At 36.7% G+C, this 27,847-nt stretch overlaps 2 protein-coding genes across 4 annotated transcripts; both read left to right on the top strand.

Moving 5' to 3' along the window:
- The first annotated feature begins 454 nt into the window (after positions 1–454).
- On the top strand, positions 455–13,912 carry LOC145217967 (uncharacterized). Of its 3 annotated transcripts, none has more exons than XM_080085356.1 (19): positions 455–600; positions 665–1,774; positions 1,982–2,246; positions 2,584–2,675; positions 5,524–5,635; positions 6,676–6,751; positions 6,822–6,914; positions 7,307–7,459; positions 7,858–7,916; positions 8,309–8,482; positions 9,053–9,279; positions 9,614–9,754; positions 10,198–10,312; positions 10,889–11,043; positions 11,302–11,441; positions 11,882–12,024; positions 12,428–12,556; positions 12,886–13,058; positions 13,303–13,912. In XM_080085356.1, the coding sequence occupies exons 3-19, from the start codon at positions 2,105–2,107 to the stop codon at positions 13,483–13,485; spliced, it is 2,307 nt and encodes a 768-aa protein (XP_079941482.1). In that variant the 5' UTR covers positions 455–600; positions 665–1,774; positions 1,982–2,104; the 3' UTR covers positions 13,486–13,912. The 3 variants fall into 3 exon arrangements, with proteins under 3 accessions (XP_079941482.1, XP_079941481.1, XP_079941483.1); XM_080085355.1 differs by having other exon boundaries at positions 11,882–12,039; XM_080085357.1 differs by lacking the exon at positions 8,309–8,482 and having other exon boundaries at positions 11,882–12,039.
- A 3,098-nt stretch (positions 13,913–17,010) lies between these two features.
- LOC145220190 (uncharacterized) lies at positions 17,011–19,376 on the top strand. Its single transcript, XM_080087470.1, has 5 exons — positions 17,011–17,096; positions 17,338–17,398; positions 17,696–17,787; positions 18,609–18,746; positions 19,120–19,376. The coding sequence occupies exons 2-5, from the start codon at positions 17,341–17,343 to the stop codon at positions 19,237–19,239; spliced, it is 408 nt and encodes a 135-aa protein (XP_079943596.1). The 5' UTR covers positions 17,011–17,096; positions 17,338–17,340; the 3' UTR covers positions 19,240–19,376.
- The last annotated feature ends 8,471 nt before the right edge of the window (positions 19,377–27,847 follow it).

Raw genomic sequence — 27,847 nt, 5'->3', positions numbered from 1 at the left:
CAGGAATCTTCAGGAAATTCCAGGAATCGGTCCGAAAATATACCATCTTTACTTTAATTAGCATGTTAAGTCATGGAAAAAATAAAATATAAAGTCACAGAGCTTAGTTTTTAGCCAAAAGTTTGTTTGATTTGTGCAGTATGACCTATCGAGTCATGTTACCTTATTAGAATTGGCAAAAGTGAAGCGCCGAAGCGTACGATAAACCGAAGGCATGTCGCTTTGGATGCAATTTGGGCCAGTCTAGTCATCATAAGGTTATTGAACGGACCCGTATATAGTGTTTCCAGGTGTAATTCTTCCTGGATTATAAAATTTATAGTGCGGTCGTTTGACTTGCGTAGACGATTATCTTGAAATGTCAAGTTTTATGTAAATTGCATAAAACCGAAAGCGGATTGATCGAACCAATAGCAAGCGGGAATTTTTCTTGAGCTATTCGCAATTCTAAAGCAGATTTTCTGGTTCAAGCTCTTAGAATTTTGTTTACTGGAAGGACATTAACATCTGCCCATAACGACATTGAACATAAAACGTGACACCCTGTGCTGAATTTCGCAGCGACTGATCTGGTGTAAATCCTAACATTTTTTAGGCGGCGTAAGTAATTCTTAACATTCCCCTTTTAAATCGCTAATTCTCACAGCTTTTCTATATTTCGCAGAATCAATCAATCAATGGTTTATTTGTCACGATTTCATGTAACAGTAACAAAGAAAATTGCACAACAAGTAGCTACGTGACAGGTCAACAAAAGGCCAATCATTGGCCGCCAAGTCGTTGACCCATTATCGTCTATGTAGAATAACGTTAAAAAAAACGAAGAAGGTAGGCCTTAAATCAGCGGTCGGTAATCGCCGGACCGAGGCCCAGTGCCGGTCCGGGAGGAGTTTGTTACCGGGCCGCATAATTTTTCAGGTTAAAAACTTTGAAACATTTTGCCCAAATATCCGGGGATGATAATCTAATTTGTACGTTTTTATTGCAAAATATTTGTAGTTTTTTTAAGGCCAGTCCGCTGTCAAATTTCAGGTTCAGAAGCAGTGCAAAAAAGGATTCCGACCCCTGCCTTAAGTTATCGTTGCCAAATTATAATAATAATGATTTAGTTTCATTATACCCAATAGAAGCGGTTCCTGCACCCCTGGGTAAGACCTTGCTCTCAATCCTTTTCGATTGCCGCAAATTATAACCTAGCTAAGGATACTGAAAGGCCTATAGCATCATTGCCTAACTGTGTTGATTCGGTTTCATTTTACACAATAGAAACGGTTCTTGCACGCCTGGAGACGACTACTATAGAAACCTAGTTATAGATACCAAAAGAATAATAAATCCGCAGTATTGAACAATAACAAACGAAGCAGTTGTTACTTTGTGCTGACATTTGGTGCGAAAGTTGACGCATTTAGATTTCGCACTAGACAATATTTTGTTGGGTGACGCCCTTTCGTGGAAGGCAGGCGCTTATGACGCACCGCGTACGTGGAACTTCTCACAACTCGTCTATACATTATTTGATAAGTACTATAACCAGGGTTGCCATACCGTCCTTATTTTGAAGGGTAATGTCTTAAAAAAATAATGTCCTTATTGCTAGGAAATGTCCTTGTTTTTGACTTGTGTCCTTATTTTGTCTTATTTTCAACAATTGCATGTCACATCTCTGCTACAAGAAAAAGTAAACCTAGACCTGAGCTGTGGTGAGATGAACAATGATGTTCTACGAACAAGAAGTTGCTGAAACGGATTGTTTCTGGCAATAAAATAGCAAGTAATATGTCATGACTAGTATAAATGCAAAGATTTGTTTAAAAATGTTTGTTTCGACATGCCAAAAATGCAGTATTTCGATTGTCCTTATTTTGGGATCCATATCGATGGTAACTATGCCTATAACATTGATCGGCAAAGTAGGAGACACCAGATGCACGGTTTTGCAAGTGCAAATAACCTTGACTCATATTATTTTCGTGTTTAGGGAAAAAGGGCTTTAAGAAAGGTTGTTATTGAATTTGTTGGGTCTGTACCAGCGAAGTGGCAATAGACATCAAGTACTGCAAATCAACAAAAACAATCAAAAACTCCACTGCTTTGGATTATCATGATGTTTGTTTATATTATCACACTTGCATTGGTCAGCGTAACGCAATCACACACTGTCGAAACAACTTTTTTGGAAACAACGAAGGCGCAACGGGAGTTTAACGATGTGCGTTCTATGGAAAAAGGAAATACACCGCCAGGTAAGTTTACATAACATCGGCTGAAATTTTACCGTTCAACCAAACAACCAAACATAAGCAAATAAACACGTGTACCGAAGTCAAAGTAATCACAGAACGGTTCACAGGGTCATGATTGTATTTTGATGCCTCATTATTGTATTTTGATGCAATACATTACGTGGGTAATTTTATGACCTAAGATAAAGTGCAATAAACCTCAACCATCTGATATTGAACAAAAAATTTTATTTCGCTAATAGGTTATATAATTTAAACTGGTTGCACAGATATTGTATGTATCCAGTATCCAAATGTTATCTATCAAATCGCAAGACGCCGACTAATATCTTTTCAGGTATGGCTGTGATCTCTGAAGCAGTGATCGGAAATACGAACAAAGTCCAACAGAGGTTTCGGCGGGAGATAGAGGTCATAACAATATCAAACGTAAGCCACTAAAGGTTATGTTCAGTATTTACAAAATTGACCGCGTTATTACATCAGTCACGCTTTTTTTCAATTTGATGTGAAGATTAGATTTGTTTAGTTCATTGAGTCGTCGGTAAACGTTAAACTTCTGCAATGTGTTTTCTCATTAGGCATGACCTTTTTACGGTTCCGGTGAATCATTTTTATTTCAATGTTTTAAAGTCTATGTTTGGTTAAACGTGATTTAAGAAAGGACGTCAAACATTATTCCTCCAAATAAAAAATAAGCAAAAGAAGATGGTTTAAAAGCTGGGCAAAGCAAGCACGAGAAGTATACAGTAAAACACTAGGCCTTCCGGGCTGTTTGGCTATACCAAAAACTTGGTACCGGATTTTAGAAAGAAATTGGAAGCGCATATTTTGACGTTCAAAAATCTAACAGTTTTTGACCCGAATCGACTAGCCGAACGTGTTAATATAATATTGACAAAAGGCATTTTGTGTTTGTTTCACCACAAACAAAGTACTTTAAGGTGGAAGACTCGTTTCAAAAGCCGAAACCGCCAGACGTCTGATGAAAATTTCAGACGGCTTTAGCATCACATTTCGTGGAATTAGGCATAGAATTGGTAACGTCTGTAAACTAACCCAAACTTTAAGCTGCATCATTAATATGAACATGAAAAAATACGAAATAATAAAGAACATATGTCAACTTTCCAGTTATCTTAAGGATTGAGAACCACTGGTCAAGCGTTGACATTTACTTTACAAATGTTGCACACCTTGTATAAAATTGAATAAAATCATTGAACTAATCATGAAGCTTTTATCACCAGAAACCCGATGCAGTGATGCACCCGCATTTCCAACGATAACAAATTACATTAGTACTTAATCGTAAACGCGCAACAATGGTGCAAGGCAGATAACGTGGATTGAAATGTGCCAAAGGCAATCATTCTACGCAAAGTTTAGCTAGACTGTCTACCCTACGTACGAGATACACCACTGTGACGAAGCGGAACCAAACATAATAACAACATCGGCCGCAAGTGATTAAAGCAGTGGTTCCCAACCTTTTTTGTTACATTCCTCCCTTTGCCCATTTTCGAACTATTTATTCCTCCCCATAAGACGAAAAACAAATATAACAAATTATAATGGACATCCCTAATGAAAAAAAAAACATATTCTGCAACATTTCCAATGTAATTTTTTTGCAGTTTTATGAAATTCCTCCCCTGAACTAATAAAATTCCTCCCTAGGGAGGAATTCCTCCCTGGTTGGGAACCACTGGATTAAAGTGAATGTGATAATGTTTAACTGGAGATGATTATATCACTTTCCTGGCAAGATAATGCAAGCGCGGTATTGTACCCCTGCACAGTAAATGTTGCGTCAGTTGTGTACCATGTTTACTCACGTTGAATCATGCCTATTAACGAAGGCATTGTCGAACGGCATTCTAGGAAGACGGCACCCTAAACGCTGATTGTAATCACAACACTCGCGCCTGATAACATTTATTAATCCCCTGTGCGGGCAAAGTGACGCTACATCACCCTAAACAAACCAAGTATGTATCACACACTGATATGACAGTAATGCCACAACATACAGAATAGTAATGCCACACTGTAGAGAATTTACCACCCATACTGTTACAAGAAGAGCAACATACTGCAATATATCATGTTCACACACAGTCTACAGCAGGGGTTCCCAACCGGTGGTACGCGTACCACTAGTGGTACGCGAAGGGTTTTCAGGTGGTACGCGAGTGGCTTTTGTTTTGTTCACAAAAACCTCAATTTGCAACTTTATATTTTGTTTGTCTGGTTTTGTTTACAAAAAAAACAGTCCCCAGGCCTATTGTCATTGTTACGTAACTATTCCTGTTGTTTCGTATCATTACGATCTTCAAAATACAGGTCATGTCAATTCTCAACAAAAAGCATAGTTGCTTCTTGCTATGAAAAGCCGAACAACGCTGCGGCACAGTGGGCGTTAATTATGTCTAATGATTGCTCTTGATAGATATATCTACTGTTTTGGTGCTTAAGATAGCGTTGAATGAAATATGATTCAAACAAATTAGTTGTTCTGCAAGAAGTGGTACCATAGAGCAGGGGTCCGCAAATACTTTTTGGCGCGACCCTAAAAAAATTGCTCTAAATTCTCGCGACCCAAGTATTATGCAAAATTGCTCTAAATTCTCGCGACCCAAGCATTTTCGCATGTACGGTTGTGGAAAATACTAATCAACTAAATATCAATATTAAGACTGCTATTATGCTATTGTCAGTTGCTATTTTCACATAAAACAGCAGGTAAACGAACGTATTTATTCTAACAAATGAGAACTGTGGGCTCTGTGTTGAGAATACAGCTAATCAGAAAACGCATGCTTGCATATAGGTGCGCTTAACTTTTTGCATTATTACATGTACTTTATGTCATAGTTACGTAGTCATACGTAACAATGCAATAATAATGAAAAAGTTAAAAAAGCCGAAATTCATTAATACTGTAGGTGCGATGCTTATATTCATGGGAAATTTAATATATTTCGCGACCCAGACTGGAAGGTCTCACTATTTGCGGACCCCTGCCATAGAGCACTGTAGAGCACATTAGTGCTCTATGGTGGTACGCGTGGCAGTGCAGAGCGTCCAGGTGGTACGGGATCGTAAAAAGGTTGGGAACCCCTGGTCTACAGGAACAATTAGATGGTTTAAAGTGTAAATTTAGGTCATGGAAGAGGCTAATTTTACATTAGGCTGTAAAAAACCAAAGGGGTGTAAAGTAGAGTCTAAATTCCTAGAAGCAAATTTCTAACTCATATCTGTTTGATGTTTCAAGGAGATTAAAAACATTACATGGCAAGATTGGAGTCCATGCTCTACTACAGTCTGTGGAATTACTGGACAACAACAAAGATCATCAATATGTTCAGATCGACCTTGCCAAAATGGTAAATATTATGAACTTGCCATAAACTTACCAAACAAACACCAAAACCTCATTAAACAACAAGCGCATGTTATACCCTTTAAGTAAAGTAGTAAACTCTAGGTTTACTTGGCCATGCAAAAACAATCATCATGCATGGATACAAAATTAACAACTGACCTAGTAATGTAAACAAATTGGATTCTAAAAACACTGCATGATTGTCAAGTGTCAAGTCTTGTTTAAACTTGTATAATCTTTTAAATATAAGGTAACAGTTAACATAGTTCACAAAATTAAACTTGACAGCTGTTTAGTGTATAGTACTGATGCAATCTTAGTTATAATGCATAAATGTTACACCAAAGGAAATGCACAGCACTCAAGTTCTTATCATTTACAAAACCTGTCATATTGCATACATATTTGTATTTTATCACTGGTAGCAACAGTAGGTAGTATCTTTCTATCCAAGGTTAAAAAATGCTAACCTGTGATTGGATATAGTGGTTTCTGCTTTAATTCCATCAGTGTTCTATTCTCTGGAGCTGAATGTGGTGTTTGTTTAGGTATGTTTGTATAATGTGTACAAAATCTATGAATAATCAAAATAAATAGAGTTTGTTTTTACTAGTTAACATGTCCAGTGTTTTTTTAAGGTGTTTTGGGGGACCGTCAAATTTCTCCAGCGGTTTCCCAAAATTTGCCAGTAGCCTAATAAATAATTCGTTTAAGCAAATATGGCTATTTTTTGGTATTTAAATGAAACACTTGCGGTCTCTTAAAACTACTTAGCGGTCACCCAAACCAAACCTTAAAAAAACCTGAACATGTCACAAACAAACTGAACAAATTTCTTAACATACTTTTGTTAAATGTTGATTGTTGGTTGTTCTTCAATGGCCCAAAATGTCTTGCCAATTTCTGGTTTGTAGCACTACCATAAAACACAAACAAGAAATTACTTACTGATCCCCTATACACAATGAGACTAATTAGGTCATTTCGATTTTTGGTTTACAAGTTATGTTGTTATGGTAACAAGTTTTTTATTTGCTTTAGTTGTAGTTCAAGTGCGAAAATGTGGGAAACCTTGCATTGAAATAAGTGGAAGTGGATTTTTCCCCAGCAATGCCAGGTAAGTACAACTGAAAGAAGATTTCATTGCTAGGTTTTCTATTATTAATTTTTCACCAAATTTATAATAGCTGGACAACATGGGATGCTTGGTCTTCCTGTAATGTTTCCTGTGGCAAAGGAACACGCACACGCCGTCGTCGGTGCATTAGTGAAGAAGCACAGTAAGTGATTGTTGACCTACTGTGACTATATTGTACTAAAATTTTACATTGCATTCAGGTCGCTTCGGCTATGACATTTAAGTAAAGCAAGTATATATAACGCACTGAAAATAGCACAAACAAATATATTCTCTGAAAGATTTATCTGCCAGTACCTCCCTTTACACCTGTAATCTTAATGTTTTGCAAGTTTTGACTTAACTGCGTTCGACAATGTAGCCTATGCAACCACCACATTCTCCCGCCAAAAGTTGGCGCTAGACCAAAAAATAAATATTTAGTCAGGCAAAACCTGTTAATCAGGTAAATTAACGAAATGCAAATATCCTCAGAAAAACTACTGTCAATTCTTTACTTTTTAAGTAGGTCAGGTAATCGTTTTTTTTTTGCAGAACGTGCAATGGGCATCATGAAGAACAAAGAACATGCGTGGCTGCAAGAACGTGTCCCAACTGGTCTTCGTGGTCTCATTGGTCGCAGTGCTCACATTCCTGCGGAAAAGATGGGATTCGAAGCCGAACACGGAATTGTTCGAGAATAAACACGTTAGTATAAATTGCGGAAGAACGTTTCTATAATGGGGATTTTATAACTTAGTGATTTTACGAAATCCAAAACTAGTACATTACGCAACCTTCCTCCACACACCACAGAATAATAGAAGAAAATCGTTGCATTAGATTTGGAAATGATTCCCAGAATCAATTTACTGGGATTTACAACCTTAGAAAGTACACAGGGATTTTGGTACAGAATGTCTTCTGCTTTATCATCATATTTTGACAATGATTCAGCCGACACAAAATTGTCCTAAAACGATTCATATGACACCCTTATTAACAGTATCGGTCTCTTATTTAAATAGACTATTTGCTTGTTTGTGTTTTTTGGGGGAAAGGGGTTGTTTTTTCCGATTTATAATAAGTAATTCCTTTTAATGCAGATATTCGCCAGGACAAGAAGTCGCAAATTTCACATCAGATAACAACAACACCAAAGAAGGTGGGATGTGTTGTACATCATAAGACAAGTTTAGCGCAAATCTAGAGCATTTAAGCAATAACAACTCTGAAGTGACCTGACCGTTTAAAGTGCAAAAGTCACTTGAGTTGTGGCTAAACAAGCCGTTCGACAATGTGTGTTTTCCCCAACAACAAGTTGCAAAAAAGACGAAATGCAAACCACACAGTTTGTTTTTACATGCGAAGATTATGAAGATATTTGTAACTTTCAGCTAATCATATCCACAGTTTGCGGGTTTTTCATTCGACTTTTGAAATATCGATACTTTTTTGCTTGTGCTATTGAAGTATACACTTTTGCGTAAATCTCATCTAAATTTATTGATGAAAGATTTTTTCTCAGCTGTAACAACACCGTTTGTCCAATTCCAGTTGTAAATTCTTCAAGTTGTCACGGTGGAATTGCTGTGGCGACACATATAGCAAACTGCACCACGCCTTTTCCGTGTAACGCAAGTACGTGGTCGGATTGGTCCTCCTGGAGTGCATGTACAGCTTCATGTGGAAAAGGCACCACAGCGTCATTACGATTCTGTGTTGGCTCGGGTAAAGTGCAAAATGAAATGTATAAAAAATTTACAATCGGACAAGTAGCAGCTTTCCCTAACGAACTGTTTCAACTAAACACCCGCATTGCTTAAAGTTACAATTTGTGTATTATGGTATTTTACAGGCAACAAGGTCTAAAGTTCGGATTAATTGCCTCTTATGGTAGAAATCAAAGTAAATCTCCCCTCGTCCACATAAACACACCATGAAAACTGAAAGCCTTGTAAACCCAAACAGAACAGTTTTTGCTTAAATCGTCAAATCACATTACTGCTGCAATTGTTATTAGCATTTCCGTCTCATAGTAGTGACCAGCATTAAAAGTTTTTTCACAAGACTTGCGCTCAAAATAGACTTAAAGCACAGATCATAGCGCCAAAAATATGGACGTTTAACTGATGTTATCTATAGCGGTGCACGCAGGTGAAAAGCAAACTTGCTTCACCTTAATGTGCATACACTGATGTCGATCGCATCTTTAATGACAGTTTTTACTGGGACCATTGCCAGGAACATCTTTATCTACAAACAAAGCTCCAATAAATCAACCGCCAATTTTACGTTTAGATTCCGCGAAACCGTGCGTGGGAAAGGCTATGAGAAGACGAACGTGTTACGGCGCCCCCTGCTGGTCGCGTTGGAGCTCTTGGGGAAGTTGCTCAAAGACATGCGGGACTGAGCAAGGCTTTAGGTCCAGAGTTCGGGCTTGTCGATACTTGGTGTATTCTCAGGTTTCGCAACAGCGCTGTAAAGGCAGAAGAGTGGAACGAGAAAGCTGCCAAAGTCCCTCCCAGGTATAAAAACCTTTCCTTTGAACATTTTAAGGCAACAGAATTAAATGCAAGAGCAAAAATTAACCACGATTGCAATAGGACGAGTACTGACACCGAGACGCATTAAAATGAAACAGACAATTCTTTAGAATTAAACTATGAAAAATATTTTAACTTAAATCTGTTTATTGGTCTTATTTAAATAGGACAATTGTCCTGTCATGTTTTTCAAAATGCATACTATTTTGCACCTTTTTTGTATATCTGCATATCGTTTTGGCATGAACCCTTTTCAAAGGCTATGGAATTTGTTATTTGTTACGTTGTGCTCAAAACAATTCTGTACTCTTGTTAGATTTGTCACGAATGGGGACCGTGGGGCGAATATACTACGTGTACCCGTTCCTGTGATGGGGGTTTTCAAATCCGCTACCGAACATGCCCAACCGGTCTATGTCCTGGAAGCAACGTTGATCACACTACATGCAATTACGAGGTAGGTGTTTTTAACGTGGTGAGCTGGTTTAGGTAGGGCGTCAGCAACTTAGCAAAATAGGTGGTCTAAAATCATATGAAACATAAAGAAACACGACAGTATATATAAAGCTTTGTTGTTATAAATATTCAGGATAGAGCTGAAAACGATTGGCAAGGTATTGCACACTCGTGCATCTTAAAGTCACTCACAGCCTCATCGTTGTGCCCCTATAAGGACTAACCTGCAAATAGGTTTTGCCAGCGAGGCTGAATCTGCACCTTACTCGGAATTTTTAAATGTCAGCGGACAATTTTACTAAAGATATCCCCAGGCAAAGCAATAATATTTGTTGTCTGAATTCTAGCTTTTAAACATTATAACGAGTATGGTAGCAAGAAGTGATTAGTCAACCAGGTTTTATGACCAAAATCTTATGTTCTCCCAAACTTTTCTTTATTAAGCCATGTCCCTATTGGACCACATGGACGTCTTACTCCTGTTGCAGCGCCTCTTGTGGTGAAGGAGGGCGTAGAGAGCGAACGAGGATGTGTAGGCATGGTGTACAAGGAGAACCAGGTAAGAGTGTATAAGAAAAAAGGGTGGTAAAGTCGCAACATCAAATTTAGCCTCGAACGTAATATCTTGGTTAAGACAGACCCAAGGATTTTTCTCGTTTCAGTCAAACTAAAACTTGATACTTGAAAAAATAATAAAAATACATACGCTTTAAACATGTTTCAAGAATATTCATTTAGGGTATCCTTTGGGTACTTAAAGGGTGTTTTTCACATTTGTTTATTCCGTGGGCTAAATATTGAGTCGAATAGGTTTGTGGCTGATCACATGCGGCCAAGTATGCCGGGAAATATTACAATTGTACTATTCGAAGCGATTACGGTAGCTTATTTTGTCATATTATTCTACAAGTTTAAACAGCTCTGTGGCCCACTGAAAAACAGTCAGGTCAACAGTTTGGTCACCACTGACTTAGGATAATAATATATTCCGGTTCCTACATTCCCAATGTAGGCAAACGGATGAATGGAAACAAACAGGGCTGTGACACGGTTTAAGCTTGAATATACCAAAAAAGTTTTTTCATCACAATGGTCTCAATAAAGCGCAATCCAATGTCTTTTTTATTGAAACAAGGTTGCGAAGGAGATCCCATAGAAGAAATACCATGTTACCTTCGCGCCTGCAACGCAACTCTTATATCCGTATTTAAAACGTTCGAATGCGGAACGACGACAGCGTTGGCCAAAGTTCAGCAACGATTTCCTATCTTACGTATTTTTGGAGGCAGGGTATGACCGTAGAATATTGTTTCATGAAATATTGCTGATTCAAAGTTTGTCTTAACGTACAAGTGTAAACGATTTAATGTTTTCTGTATTTCAAATTTTGTCACCCGCAAATTGTTTATCCGCAAGACAATTCCAGTGGTTTCAACATTGTCGAAAGGTTTTAAGTTTAGTGTAGTTTCGCGAAATTGTTATGTAATAGACTTGCGTCGTGTCAAAATTCTTTTACTTTGAAAGTGTATGTTATGTTATGTGTTTTAGGATGCTACAATAACAAGTTGGCCATGGCAGGCGAGTTGGCAGGTACGAGGCTGCTCGTCTTGTAATTGGCGTCATTTTTGTGGTGCAACCCTCATCGCGCCGCAATGGGTTGTCACTGCTGGACACTGCACCGAGGAAGCGTAAGTGACTATTTGTTGTTTTCGTCGTGTGAAGCAGTGGTTCTCATACTTTTTAAGCATCTGGTACAAATCAATAAATTTGCTTTTCGCTGCACACTTTACAGAACAACAATAAAAATTTGGAAAGAGAGTTATATGCAAATGTTCTATTTTACAAAATATTGCACGATAGTGGCACACCATTTATCTAATAGGTTCATGAAACTGCAAGCGTTATAGTTGGACGTTATGAAGCCTAGTTTGAAATAAAATCAACTCTACAGTAGCAGTTTCCGGTGATTACTGTTCTCTATATAAATATAATACCATTAAAGTCCAGTGTATAAAACCGTTGGAGAATCAACCGTTGTACATAGTATGTCACAGGATATATATTTCACCATCCTCGGTTCCTTATTCAAACAAAATCGATATAATGAGCATATTACTGTTATTTGTAGAGTTTATCGAGTAAACCCTGACGACCCAGGCGAATTTTGGAGCGTCATGCTTGGAATGCAGCGACTTAACCGCGACGGAACACGTCACTTCGTTCGACGAGTTTTCGTACATGATGATTACCTTTACACCGATGTCACTGTCGGTAAGATGGCTTTCGGTAAGATCATCTTACTGAGTTTAGTGTTCCAGTGATCTAAATCTAAAATTCTAAATGATCTAAAATTCCTGTGAACTAAATTTGCTCCTTCCAAAGTTTCAAATTTATTAGCTGTCTTCTTCATAATGCTGTTATAATTTGCAAAAGCTGTACAAAGATGTGTGTGCATTGTCAGCAGCTTGTACAAATAAGTTTTGGCAAGGTAGTATGTGGTTGAAATTCTTACCACTGTAGTAAATAGTAAAATGAGTTATTTTGACATTAAATAAATGGAAAATTATAGCTAAAAAGTGTGAACTCCTTATTGATCAACTAGGACACAGTTTTTTTAAAAAATCAAAAATTAACTTCTAGATTACTGAAAATATTTCTAATCGTTTGTTTTTAGCTGACCTGTCACTATTGAAGCTCCGCAAAGCAGTCACCCTAACTGACAAAATACGACCAGCTTGTTTACCACAAACTATCTCGCCAAATCCTGGTGAAAAATGCAGCATTACTGGATGGGGTTATATGGGTAAGTTAATAATCTTTGCTGCTTTAAATACGATGACATTGTTAGATTGACAAACCAATATCCAATGAAGGTATTTGCACAATCGTTCGTTTGCGTGCATGAAACGTTTTGGGCCTATTTGTTTGGATTGTCATCAGAAGAACTTGTAATTTAATGTTATACCCCGGACAGCCAGTTGAGCACCGTAAAAGAAAATTCTTACAAAGTACCGAAATTTTTGAATGTTTTGAATCAAACTATAGGCCTTTGATCAAAATAACGACTTGAGAGTTAATTGTTGTTAATCAAGTAATTTTTATCGCTTATTTTTTTTGGACTAAAATTGTCAGGTTCTGAAAACGAGGAAGATGCACGACAGCCTGTTGAGTTGCAGCAAGCTTACGTTCCGGTGATGGACTTTAATCAGTGTCTGCAGTTGGAAGATCGATATAGAGATAACTTGAAAGCAGAAAAACACATGTGCGCGGGAAATTCAACAACAGCTGCATCAGATTCGTGTACAGTAAGTACAACTCTTTGGCGACCACAATAAGGCTTTCAATTAAAGTTGTATGAATTGAATAGTAATTTATCAGATATTTTCGAAAAAAGTTTATGTTATTAAAAAATATAAACACAATTTCGCCGTTTGATAATAGTTTGTACGAAGCAGGCAACGTTGCTACAAAAACGCAAAACAATAGTTGTGAAAAACGCCTAAAAGTGTTTTAAAAAATTTTCTTGAAAAACTGTTGTAAATGATGTAGGGAGATTCGGGTGGCCCGTTGTCATGCCGACGTCCCAATGGCAGATGGTACGTAGCCGGGGTGACGTCATTCGGTTTTGAGGACTGCGGAACGCCTAATCACGTGGGTATCTACGTCCCCGTCGCCAACTTCGAGCAGTGGCTTCGCAACAAAATCGAGAAGAACTCATTGGATGATTGCTGATTCGTGTCGAACCAGGAAATAAAAAAGATACTCTTGCGCGTGAGCACCACCAGCCGGCGATGGAATTTAACTGTGAATTGCGAAAATGTGCGTAAAAGAAGGCCATTACTAAGCGACGTTTGTTCTTTATGACACAATGTAAATTTAAACTAACATTGAAAGGAACATTTTGAGCTTGCTTGTTGCCTGTTTTGTCACCACCGCTTGCTCTTGTGTATTTAAGTGTCTATATACGTAAATTCTTGTAATTTTGCATTTGCACATAGCCAGATTGAGTTAAATGACATGTAACCTATAATATATACTTGTTGAAGGAATATCTTGCCTAGCTTCCGTTTTTATTTGCTGATCACTGATGTAAATACTTTTACTCGTATTTGCAAAAAAATGATTGTGATATCTGAAATAAAGTTCCTGAAAGCTTTTATTGTCTTTTACGGTGGCTAATTTTTACTTTGAATCGATATCAATAGTTAGGCGTGTTTTTCAGATCAAGAACAAGACTTGTAGTCATTTGCAGTGTTTCAAGTCAAACAAGATAAATCATCCCTGTTTTGTGTCACTTGATTTTCTGCGTATAATATATGTTGGATTTGAATGGAATTAACACCAACAAAAAAAACACATGTCGAAACAGCTGAGAAATAGTCGTTTTGTGTTTGCAAACCCGTGACATCTGTAGTGAGATCATGTCGTTTGACGAGACTTTAATTGCCAGTATGGACTAGTCATTAGTGTTACAAACTAATGTCAAAGTTACGGTAAATTGTCTTAAGCCAAACTCAATACAAAAATGATGAGCAAGAGACCTAAGGGATTTGAACCTAAATTACCCCAATTGCGCCAAGTACACTTGTTTTGCATGCCATGGTAACCTTTTATTGATAAACGTTTTGTTGTGTAGAAAAAGTGACAGGAAGATTGAAAGCACGAACTGATTTAAAACATTTAGACAAATTGGTCGTTAAACTTTATTGCATATGCCACAAAGTTTGTTATTGCCCCAACTCGTTTTTGATATCTGTTGCAAAACCAAATAAATTCTCAACAACAATCTAGTCCTCGTCTTATGTGCATAATAAATAAACATAAAATGTTGAAAAAAATTTATGGAAGATAAAAGTAGGACTCATTTTTGTTATATATTTTTATAAAGGTAGATATGCATTACTTCGCAATGATTTCTGATGACATTTTTATGAGTTTTTATATTCTATGTCGAACGGGCAAAACATCAACCCAATAACAACCTGAAACCAAGCAACACCAGAAAATAGGATAATTAAATTATTTGTTTTATCATCATTCACTGTCATTTATCGCCTTAAAAAATCATCGGTATATCGGAGAATTCAATAAGCGGTATCTTAGTAACAATCAAAAGCAGGTGATACATTGGTAGAGTTTAATTTTATGATAAGTACTAACGTCACTTTCAGTGAATCGAACTCAAACGTATGTGAAAGGTACTTAAAGGACTTCTTAGTACGCCCTATTTAACAGGGCGCGGGAAAGCCACAATGAAAGAGGCTTTTGTAGCACGTAATATTGCGTCATCACCTCGACAATACCTTTCACCGTGGAAATGATTGGAAGGAAATGAATCACAGGCGATTACTGGCAAGTTAAGTTTAGCCATCTGGACTTCAGTGAAGCGGTGGATTTAAAACTGGGAGAGGCCGACAGATTGTGGTTTTAAATTGTACGTTACCGCCGGCAGTCACGGCCTTGTAATTTCCAGAAGCAAAAGTTCTATCATACACTTTTATGGTATCCCCCGTTGAAACGTTTCTCTAAATAAAAGGGTTTTCAAAGTTCACGAATGGCCTAAATTTTAGGACAGAAAAAGTAGTGCAAATGAAGTCATGCTAATATGCTGTTTTTAGTGTAGTTAACTAATTGTTTAGGACATCGCTTATAACCTTTTTACATTTTCTATTCAATTAATACTTATAATCATGCGGATGCGACGGATTTAAACACAGTGTATGCCAATCGTTTTATCTATTGTAACGCAATTTAAACACTATTGTTTTGTATTTGTTAACCAATTTAAGGTCTTTGCCCTTTACGGAAACAGAATCTACCGAAATCGGTTATTTTCTTTAACCGGACAGCTTATTTTTGCAAACAAAAATTTCAACTAAAAGTTTTTTTGTAGTTGTTGTATTCAGATTTTTTTTGTTTTAATCTGGAAATGCTGAACATAACAGCCACGTTGTCACACTTAACCAACCGTGCACAGCAAATGTAAACAAGTTGATAATGAAACGTCAACGCCCGAATGACGCTACAACTTATCAATAAGTCAACTGTATAAATAAGTTTATAAGGGACACGTTGCCGTTTTGTTTCTCACGTTATTGGCCACGCCAGTCATTGGTCCTTACAACTTAAAACGACAAACATAAATATACAAACCTTATCTAGGTAAACAATAAAAAAGTTTATTTTTTATGAAGCAAACAGAACGTTCTGTTGGTGATTAGTTTAACAAAGCGTTTAGCCCCAACGATCAATTTGATGGCGTTGTAAAATAGTTGTTTCAGACAGAAACAAATAAGGTTTCGAAAAAAACGCAAAAGATAAGTTTTACCTACAGCAGTTAAAACCATGCATAATCATTGATACAAACTATGAAATGTGAATTTTGAAAAAACAATTTTTGGCTTGATTGGAAAACAACGCAATTATTTTATTTTTTGCATACCATACACTGTTATTGAACTGAAACAACCTTAGTTTATAGAGTTTTTTAAACATGATGCTGTCAGTCAACACTGCGATTAATCTTAATTAAGACTGAAAGTGTTTTTGTCATTAGATGCCCTAACGGCCTAATGTCAAGTCTCATAATTCACAAATCCTATTTTACACAGACGAAAATTACCAGATTGCACCAACACGATGGTAATCGCCACAAACAAGTTGTCAATCGAATCGATTGAACAAATCAAATAATGAAACCGACTTTAATCAGGTTTGGGGTAAACAAGCATGTAAAATGACTGAAAGGTTTGAGATTTCCCTGCAGAGTTTTATAAGCGGTTTAAAGCTATAATAATACCAGAACGGAACACACAAGAACAAATCAGAACAAAAAAACTTAAAATTGTGCAAACCACCCTATACCATATTGACCAATAGTGGATGTAACGGTTGGCCAGAAATATTGTGACTGTGCATTTCAATATCTGTAAATAAGACATTTTAAATTTATGTGTAAAAATTGGGAGCATTTGTGTAAACGCTTTTACACTGCTATGGCGAGTCCCATTGCCATGGCATACATCTCTGGTGGTCCTTTGTCAAAAAGCGCCGTCGCCGACGAAACATAAATAAACCGACAAGACAGATACAAGGTGGGAAGAGAAGGAAATAATTAAACAAAACGTGTCTGACTTCCCCGCCCGAGCAAAGGTCATGGCCGTAGCTCTGACCTGACACGTGCGTTCGGCGCATCGATCACGTGATCAAGACCTGATCGTCTGGTCAGGCTACATTGGCTGCGAGGATATAAAAAGGATTGGACGTTGGATTAAACCCGTATTCGTAGCAGCGATCGAAAACGAACAGCTCCAGTTTCGACAAACCGAAGACTACTAGTCAAGGTAAAAATACTCACTAACGGTAAAGTCGTTAGCTAACTGTGCTTTGATATATCTACAACGTGAATTTTTGTTGTGTATTTAGATGGAAAGGCCAAACCAAATTTATTATTTAGTTACAGTACCGTTTCGAATAATGTGGGTAAAAAAATCTCTAAAACTAATAACCGGTTTTAAAATACATTATTCGGCGTTAAATGTTAATTTATTTAAGCCTAGTAAAATAATTTATTGACTTTTGCAGACGATGAATTCTTTATGTGTTCTCGGGCTTCTTATGCTTGTTTCCGTTGCAAGATCGCAAGGTAAGCAATGCAATAACTAATTTGACCCTAACCCCTTTTCAGCATTTACCTGATTAACAACAACACGCAGGTAGGGTAAATAACGCAGTGATGGAATTACTACGTCGAGCACAGATTTTATTTTTTTTAAATATAAGGTATCTGTAATAAAATCCAAATGCTAACAGTTCCACAAGAAAATAATTCCTTTGTCTCCTTTTACGAATTTTTTTAATCCCATATCTGGGTATAGGCACACATAATAGAACAGAGTTTTTTGGTTTTTTGACGTGCATTAATAACAATCAGTGATTTTAGATGCCGCCGCAGCAGAGGAAATGTCATGCATCACCGGTATAAGCGTGAACGGCAGAGGGAATTTTTCAACAGAAGTTTGCACTATGATGGAGGTAAAAACAACATCCATGTCAAGCTATCTTGTATTTTCTATCTTAATTAAGCAGCGATTATGCCATGGAATCCAGGTGTAGGCCAACTCAAAGACCGCAAGCACTAAAAAGGGCCATAAGACCGACTTTTTTGGCGTCAGTTGTCAATTCAAATGTACTCTCAAAAAACGTCGGTCGTCAAAATACTACTTTTAACGCAGTTTTTTAGTTAGAAAAACGATCTTTCCATCATAAGTTTTATACACTCAAAATTGATTACCGATAAGATACGTGTCATTTTGCTTTGAAACGCATGGTTCGAAATTAACATACATTGAAACTTTACTTACAATTTTTAGCAAAATTGGAAAGTGGCTGTACGTTGATAACGATAAAAGCCACTTTTCCACCCTAAAATTTCCGCTGTAAATCGTACGTAAAACAAGGTTGTTGGATGTAAATTAAACTTTCCCACGTCCGTGTGACTTCAACATCAAACCTTCCCACAGGTGGATTGGCTATTATTTTTCACCCGGCGATACGGTGATTTGTTAACTAAACCATGTAATTAAAACCTATTCTTAAGCGATGACCTTTACAGTGTGTAATTAGAGCAATAGGCAGTAATTGACGTACCAGTTGTTTCCTTTTTCGCGCCCTACCCGGTTAGATTAGGGTTGATATTTTCAGTAAGTAAAAGTTGAGAAATTATGTCATTTCTCACAAATGATTGGAAAGACCGCTTCGAAAAATTGACGAAAACTGACAATTTACAAACAACAGCCATCTTTTGCCAAAATTGTACAGCCAAATGTTATAAAACATTATGTTCTCTGTTATAGAAATCTTGTCAAACAAAGATTGTGCGAAACGGGCCAGTGTTGGTGCTCGTCAAACGATGCAAGGAAATGGAAGTGTGCAAAAACAATGCGAAAAACAACGACCAAATCTGCTACGGATCGACAGCCTATGCAAACGATGTGAGTCGAGTTTTGGTTGCTTTTCGTCATAATATAAATGATTCATCAGTTTGACTTTGGTGCTGTTTGTACGTCTATTGAAATTTATAAAAAAAAAACACGTTTTAATGGCATCTGCAAATGAAAAAGCTACGTAGTCTAATTGTTTCGCAACATTTTCAAATAATTCTGTTACGCCCGGATAATTACAAATGCTATAAAAGTTAGCATATTTTCTGTATGTAGCTATCGTGTTTGCAAACTGTAAATTTTGTACTGCTAGACTGTATTGACTAATTCATGATATGGTTATTAGAAGTCATGCAAATTGTTAACAAAGAAATCAAGAGAAATTGATCCAATGTAATTTGAACATTCTTGTCATTCTGTTTAGGTCCACATTTGTCATTTCTGTTGCGACAGTCCAAACTGCAACACATTGGACGATATTCCAAATTTGGAAACAGAAGCCGTTGCAGAGGCGGGACCCACTGAAATAGAAGGATCCGCATAAATGTTTTCATTTCTATAGTTTATGTTGAAGGCCGATTGATAAGGGTACTTTTTACAAAAATGTTGTTCGCAATTTTTATTTCGTCCAAGTCTACAATTTCGTAATATGTCTAATAAAATATTTTATGGTGCCAAAAATATTTGCTCATACAAAATTGTATTCACTTTACATAGTAGAAATAGCAACTCATATGAGTATAAAATATTTTATTTGATACGAATTCAAAACACTTTAGGAACAAAGTATTACCGAAACTCCCAAATGAGTTTCAATTTGGTGCTTTAGTTCACTGCATTCAAATATCCGCTTCGCCAGGACTTGATATAGTAACGAAACGTTTTACTAAAAAGATTAACCAAATAGGAAAACAAAAGAATATTTTTGTTATGCACCCACTGTTACGGAAGTTTCTTTTTCTGTGCAACACGACCTAATGTAACCGGACAAGAAAGCCAGTGTAACGTTGAACATCTCATGTCTACCACAAGAGGATCTGCCAGAAGTTTCAAAATACACAGTATCGTTTAGGATGTAAACCGACACCACATGTGAATGATCTGAGTCAGTGTCCTCTGATGTAGAAAAAGTGTCACTGATTTTGTGAAAACTACACTACATTAATAACACTACACCATCACAAAACATTGCTTTGGTATGACTCAGTGCATGAAGAGGATATGCGTGAGGTTTCACATGAAAGTGTGTTTCTAACGGCCTGAGCCACGTACTGTTCTGAATAGTTCGCAACTAAATTTTGCTTTTAGACTGTTATTAGTTTTGAGTTTTCACCGAAACAATGGCTTTCAATACACAAAACAATATATTTGTCACAAACATATTAGGCATTTATTTGGTATAGAGCAGTGGTTCTCAAACTTGTTTGTGCGCGACCCAAATCTGAGCTTTATGAACATGTTGCGACCCAAGCCTCAAACATCAAAATGTGTATTTTTTATTTCTTGTAACTTACGAATACGTACTTGTCGTTGAATGCTAACTGTTACATTCCAAGTTTAGTTTCGCATGATTTATAACCTCCTATCATTCCCCGTGCTAACACGTTACAATCGCCGAGTGCGTAACAGAATATTGGAAGCCTATGGTCTGTATGTTGTAATGATTGATTGGCTCATTTTGCCGAACGACGTGGTCGAGTGAGGCCGTATTTCGCTATGGTAGTACTGTAGCTGGGTGCCATCTAAACTCAGAAAACCACTTACTTATGATGCAATACTCCAAGGTTACGATGATAAAGCCACATAAAATGCCTATGGTACAATAATTCAGTCATGAATAGGAACTGAAAATACTTGAAAAATGAAATGAAAAAAGTTCATTTAGGCAGAATTGAATCACCATAGCGCGACCCATTTTTTTACCCTGCGCGACCCATGTTTGGGTCGCGACCCATACTTTGGGAACCACTGGTATAGAGTATGGATTTTTGATATTTTAAGACCTTTGTGGCTAATTTACAATCTGTATTCTTATGAAACATATTGTTTCGTTTAATTACATATTTGTGCGCGTGGGTATCATTTTTTTATTTACTGCCCTGAAAATGGACGCTTTTATTTACAAGTTTGCTAAAATAGTTAATCTATTTGATTTCTGAAATGAAAACGGTTTATCTGTGAGATGAAAAAAATTAAACCACAACAAGATCACGTCGGCAAGCATCGCTTGTGTATTTTATGGCAACAAAATCATGAGTCATGTCACATAGAAATGGTTACTTCGCATCACGTTGAAACAAACGTGAAATTAACACTGACGGACGTCCTGTTTCCTACCGATCTTAGAATGTTTCTATCGAAACAAAAAGACTTAGATCGATTTAAAGGATAAGTTTAAAGTTGTCAATGTTGAATAGATGTGATGTCTGTAGGCTGCGAGTGATACTGTTATTGCCATGTTTTAAGCGCAAGCGTGATTACTTGATAGGGAGTTATATTATTAGTTTGAGCTGGGCAAGAAAAAAAATATGGCTCGTGGCTTGTTATAGTCAACAAGTCGAATTTAAAGATGTTTATGGACAAATAAAAGTTTTGTTTTAAAAAAAATAAATAAACGCAGAGCAATTTTTACGAAGGCGTTTGGTTGGAGATGTAGTACAAGGCATTAATTAATACATAACAGTGTGAAGTTTTCATAATCTTAGAAAAAGGCTGAAATCAATATAGATGCTTCAACAGTTTCTGAAGAATGTAAAACATTAAAAAATACAATTCACACACATGTTAGCTTGCATGTTTTTGCTAAAATTAGAACTATCGTTCGAGTAACATTTAAGAGGCAGTGTCATGGATGGCGTTCCTCAATAAATTTACCCTGTATTTTAGAAAACAAAAGTTGATTGATAGCAAAGCTTCGCTATGTTCGAAACCCTGATGCTCGTGACGTCAATCCTGCTGGTCGCAGTGTTTTTTCCAACGCAAGCACAATGTAAGAAAAGTAGAAATTTTCCCTGTGGTGTAGCGCATGTTGCCACCATAGGCAAATATATAACAGCTTTTTTAAAGTGAACAAATATAGAGAATCCTCCATTGGCGTATTACCGAAATTTGCAAATACAATGATAAAAGTATAGTTTAATTACTGAACCTGTTTGCATAAAACAAGTCCGCATTAACATTCGAACCTACAATCTTGTAACCTATAGCAGCATATGATCCTTAAGCTTTTACTATCATTTAAGTGTAACATGGGTGTTGTTATTTAGCCTGCGACATCGTGCTCAATGCAACATCAAGTCTACAGGAATATTCGACGTCGGGCATGAAAACTGCTTGCACTTGGCGCGTAATTGCTTCGTCTCCTTCCAAGAGCGTTTTTCTTCATTTTGTTCAATTTGAGGGGGGTACCAGTTCATCAATCTTAAAGGTAGTTTGAGCTGCTTTTGGCCTGTGACATTAGGTTTTGTATTGAACCCGTCCCTTACATTGAAATATTTATGCGCAATTTAAGTCACTGCACATTTAGTGTTATTCTCCTGACATAGTAGTATAACAAGATTAAAACCAAACTCGGCTGGTACATTTGCCTACGAAATTGGTCACAGGTTACAAACTTGAGAGCCTTAAATATATGGTGTTGGATCAAATAAGTCTTCACTTTAGGTTTTAGAAGGTTCGCAGCTTATCGGCCATCTTTCTGGGACACTATTTGACTGGAGGTTTGTCGTAAACAATCAAACTGCCTTCCTTTCCTTCCAGGAAAACAGATTTAACTATCCAATATCGTTTCGTCTTCGTTACATGGAAGGTAAGTTTCAGCGCATACAGTTGGAGCGCAAAAATCTAAACACGCCTAAATATCAAACAAAGCCAAAGTATTTTCTAAATAAGTGTCCGATTTCAAAGAAGTACCAATTTTACCACACGCTTTTTTGTCTTTACGACAGATAGCCACATAATAACAAAAACAGGATTGAGAAATGAAAGCTTATTGTAAAAAACTATAACCTTGCATCAATATAATTAATTCACTTTAGGGTATGAGAAACTTTAAAAAAAAGTAACAGACCAACTTAAAGTACCAGATCAGCAATATTTTCTTCAGTAAAGCCGTGTGGAAGGGACATTTACGTCTCCTGACTTTCCTTTGCATGCACTCATTATTACAAGATGTGGTTGGAACTTGATCGTTGATAGAAAACAAAGATGGCCACTTAGCAATAAACTCAAACAAAGGACACCTAACTCTGATCGTAAAAAGCATTTCGTGCGCTTAAGAGTCTTAAATATATGGTGTTGGATCAAATAAGTCTTCACTTTAGGTTTTAGAAGGTTCGCAGCTTATCGGCCATCTTTCTGGGACGGTGTTTGACTGGAGGTTTTGTCGCCACCTAACTCCGATTGCAAAAAGCCTTTCGTGCGCTAAAAACCAATTTGTTTTCCATTATCATACGAAACCAAAAACGACAACAATGTCATTTTGCAAGAATTCGCAACAAATCGAGTTTGCAATATTTTCTTCAGAAAAACCGTGTGGATTTACACAAAGCAACTTTGGGACATTTACGTCTCCTGGCTTTCCTTTGCATGCACCCATCAACACACGATGTGGTTGGAACTTGGTTGCCGATAAAATACAAGAAATGCATGTGTTTGATTTATTCTTGGAAAACGTAAATCTTACAAAAGGAGTCGACACTCTGCAGGTTAGTTCACAGCACTCAAGCCTCAGTTTGAAGTTGTTTTGCAGGGTTGATTTTATCTTTAAAAAAAAACAATAAATGTTTAAAATGAAGTCCAAATTGGACCGGAAAGTTGGTAACATGAAAAAAAAATAGTAAAAGGAGAAAATCTGAAATAACAAACCGCCATTTAAACTAACCGCTGCCACAAGATCCGAAACAACTAAAGTTCCACGAGCGCAAAATCGTTTTGGTAACAAATTTAACTAGAGCTAATTTATACACAGGTCTACGAACAAAAACGGTTCATCGGAAACGTAAGCAGCAACAGTAGCTATTACAGTCCAACATTCCTTCGAGTTTACTTTGAAACTGGAAAGAACCCAATTTCTGCTGCCCGTTTTAAAGCCGATTTCGTTTACAATAGTAAGTTATTCAACCGTTAAGAGGACAAAGTCTACATAAAAATTCCATTATCAGAAGTTGATCAATGTTATCACTTTTAAACAAAATTGTTGCAAGAAATCGGAAAAAAGTTTTTTTCTACAGTTTGCAACCGGACCCTCATCGCAAAGAGATACGAACAAGAACTTTCACCATACCCATTATACGCGGCAGAATACAAGTGTCAATGGATCATTAGGCCATCGGTTACCACCAATTCCTTGTGCATAAAACTTTTAGAGTTGGACACGCACCATGGTGGCACAATGCAGGTAAAAAAACACATTTATATGAGTTTAAATTAATTGGTATCCAGTGACGGCTCGTGCCTAAAATTTATGGGGTGCTGCTCCAAATTTTAGCCTTCATTAAACAAATATTGGCAATACATAGAAAAGCCACATTTCTAGTTTTCTAGCCATTGTTTTGTGTAGAAAAACAAGTAATACAAATGTTAATTAGCAACTCCATTGTGACGTAATTTTTGTTACGCAATAATGTACACGAGTGTAAACAGCAGACGGCATCATCAGGTAATTTTGTTTACTTGCACAGTGACGGACCAAACTCAATAACATGCAGTAATAATGTGGCACAAAAACACACGTGACACAGACTCGAAACGAAGCGGGTGTAAATAGGGTAAAACACAACAACAATACAAAGAAACAAGTTAGTAATAAATGAGTCGAAAAAGGTCGAAGTATTTCAGTTGGACAACATTTAAGGAAAAACTGGTTGTAACAATGATCACTAACTAACACACTTGCTATTCAGTCCTTAATATGGCCATGTTTCATTTTAGTAACTTATTGTCACAGTCAGCGTTTTTAACATATTCTAAGACACTTCACAGATTATTGCCACACAAAAAAACGAGCCATAAAGCTTTTTATTGGTATCATAACTGGCAAATTTAACAACCACATTACATTTGTGTCAGAACTTGTTTATTTAAACACCTTTTCTTAATTTTTGTGTACATGCCATTAATTGTGTTTAACTTTCTTAATTGCTATACTTGTTCCATTACTTGGTGGTAAATAGCTAATAATTCCTTTTTTTGAAGTGCAAAACTCTGCAAGCTTTGAAATTTACAACACTCTCACTTAAATTTGAAACAATATTATTAAACATTGTGCTTCCTTTTTAGAGCCAAAATGAATCATAAAGTTATAGTTTGGGCAAAATAATTGATAGCTTCTTTCTTGATTTCTAAATGACAATTAAGAAACTTTTTTCTATTTAGTGCTAGCACTGCAAGTGCAAGTCTTTTTGGAAATTATGGTGTTCCCTAGAAAAGTTTGCATCCTTTTCAGTGTTGAAAAGAATCGTTTTGCGTTTGAGGGACTCTTTTCCTTGTGAAGCAATTTAGCAGCTACTAGACAAACAGTTCATGTCCATTATATCAGTACACAAGATTGCACTTGGTTGCAAATGCTGTCCACATGGTGTTTTAAGAAACCAAAACTTGAAATTGTCATCACTAAGGTGTTTCAAAATTCCTGTTGCTTCTGCAATTGATTGTTCTGCATTTAATATTGCCTGAATTTCAGTGAGGCATTTAACTCCACAGTCACAAAGCTGTTTTATCTTTGTTAGCATTCAAATCTAAAACTGAGTATTTCTTGTTGTTGCTTATTTCTGCATAACACATTTGGAATAGCAGATGTTTTTTTTCCTATTTTTTCTTAAGCTGTTTATTCAAGTTTTTATTATAACGGTTAATCGTGACTTTTCAAGGTGTTAGATGACCTTTTTTTTCTTTTTCAAGGTGTGAGATACACTTTTTAAGTCAATGATAACTGCAAAAACTGAAGCCCACTTACAGTCATCTTAAAAAGTCACGACTAACCGTCAAAAACAATCATGTAACTGTACTCACTGTCGAACTCAAAAATGCAGTACACGGGTTTGGCTTTGGAGCACAGTAAACCCGGAACAGACAACAAAACTACAGGCCGGTTCACACGCTACGTGATTGGTGGAGCTGCGCGAGCCGCAGCACCCTGTCGCCTATTTCGGCCAGTATGTAGCTTTTCCAAGTGCGCATGCGCACAAGTGCAAAACGTCACGATTTGTCATGAAACTGGAGCTGCAGTTCCACCATAGATAACATATTAATGGCATTTTTTTTTATTATTGTGGTAGGACCATTAAGTAAAAATATCTAGGGGGTGCTGCAGCTCCGCAGCACCCTAGCACGAGCCGCCCCTGTTGGTATCAAACTGGTATCAGTTATGTACCAATAAGCTTGGTTTTTGGACTAAATCAACAAATGCCTATTTTTCGTTTTGGGGATTTTTTGGAAGGGAATTTTGAGATTCCCTTTTAAACGTTTTGGGATTCCTTTTTAAACGTGCGTTCGTTATCGGTTGATACGTGCATTATTATCGGTATATATATGTGATACGATCGGCATGCATATTTAGCGAGACAAAAAGTTTTTTTTGTATTTATTTTAAACGCATAAATGTAAACTCCCATCTAACTTTATACGGTTGAAAAGCTGAAAAAACCAGTTGTTGGAAATAAATGCAGAAGTAAATTGGGGTAGGCCTAAATACCCGAAATTTGAAAAATTTAACTTGCCAAGATTGCAAAAGTAGAGTTTTGCAAGAGTTTTTCGGATCTGGCTTGTTCAGAAAATAATGAATTTCGATATTTGCAAATGAGATAACGAGACAAAAAAGGTTACGAATAAAAGATTTAATTGTTTAATTTTATTTTGTTTACAGCACACAGAATAAACGTAACAGTAATTCACAATAAACAGAACAAGAAAGAGCGTTGCAACAAAAAAGATCAGCTTGAACCACACGTGGTTATAACCAGTAGCTGACGCAGACTATTTAAAATAATAATTCCTATGCAGGTCGATGAACAAAATAAACAACTACTGCAATACATCAAAACACTAATTTTTCGCAGATATTCCATTGGAGAAACTCATACCACGTGATGTTCAGTGCCGAAAAGTGGAAATCTTATCGTGACCAAAATTTCGTCCTGCATGGTTCCTGGGTCAAAGTTGCAGCTATTGGGCCAATTAAAGGGTTTCGTCTAATTTATACAGAAGGTTGGTTATAAACACCTCCACCTAACGATAACAAATACTAAAACAAATCATTTAAATAACCGTAATCTAGTCAAGAAATTTGAACCAGCGATCCAGTTTGTGTCACCAGGGTCGGTATTCCATTCATTTCATCACTCCATTCATTCATTTATTCATTCATTTGTACTTTCAACTTAAAGGCGTTCCAAAAAGAGAAATGAATCTACAAAAGTACACACTAGTTATGTATGGATGGATTAAGAATATTTTTTTATTTTAGTGCCTGGGTGCGGATTCGACACAACACGCAGTTCAAATTTTGCTCCTACGATTCGACCCAACATGAAATGCGGTTACAGTTTTAACAGAACTACACCCGGTCAAACAAAAGTGTTACGTATTACGTTTTTCAACGTAACACTCCACGAGAATTCCATTCTTCAGGTTATATAATATTTGTCTTTACCTGATTTTGATTTGCCTTTTTTAACTAGAATGGTTAGGAAATCCTTATGTAGAAATATTTTTTCTGATCTTCAAAACGTATTGTTTTCTTTTTTCGTATATTTTTGTGCCGTTTTTACCAGCCCTATTTTCTGTGCCGTTTTTACCAGCCCCACATGCATTAACATTCCGGATAAGTGCAGTTATTTCATGATTTTTAATAAATGTTTGGACCGAAAGACTTTATAAAGTAGATTTTAGAAGAGTTGAATTCATTTTTATACAAACAGGTTAAACCGAACCTTAGAAAATATAGTCCCGCCAGGAAGTCCGTAATTATATGGCGTTTCAATGTATGTGTTTGTCAGGAAAGTTGACGAGTTTTAAATTTTGTACCGCATTTGTTCATGGCATTTAAGAAAATCGTTGTTACTGTTACAGCGTTTAAACAACCTAAAATCCAAATGTTTATTTTATTGTAGGTTTACAATCTCAAAGGCCTCATAGCAGATCTTAGGAACGTG

The sequence above is a fragment of the Phallusia mammillata genome, chromosome 3, assembly GCF_965637545.1.
Source record: "Phallusia mammillata chromosome 3, kaPhaMamm4.hap1.1, whole genome shotgun sequence".
Lineage (NCBI taxonomy): Eukaryota > Metazoa > Chordata > Ascidiacea > Phlebobranchia > Ascidiidae > Phallusia > Phallusia mammillata.
Note: the sequence above shows the minus strand (reverse complement) of the source record. Positions and strands in the feature narration are given on the sequence as shown.

Coding starts and splice junctions, on each gene's coding strand:
- LOC145217967 (XM_080085355.1), top strand. CDS start 2,105: ATGATGTTTGTTTATATTATCACACTTGCATTGGTCAGCGTAACGCAA. Junction 2,676..5,523: donor AGGTCATAACAATATCAAAC/GTAAGCCACTAA, acceptor TGATGTTTCAAG/GAGATTAAAAACATTACATG. Junction 11,044..11,301: donor TACGTATTTTTGGAGGCAGG/GTATGACCGTAG, acceptor TATGTGTTTTAG/GATGCTACAATAACAAGTTG.
- LOC145220190 (XM_080087470.1), top strand. CDS start 17,341: ATGAATTCTTTATGTGTTCTCGGGCTTCTTATGCTTGTTTCCGTTGCA. Junction 17,399..17,695: donor TTCCGTTGCAAGATCGCAAG/GTAAGCAATGCA, acceptor CAGTGATTTTAG/ATGCCGCCGCAGCAGAGGAA. Junction 17,788..18,608: donor AAGTTTGCACTATGATGGAG/GTAAAAACAACA, acceptor TCTCTGTTATAG/AAATCTTGTCAAACAAAGAT.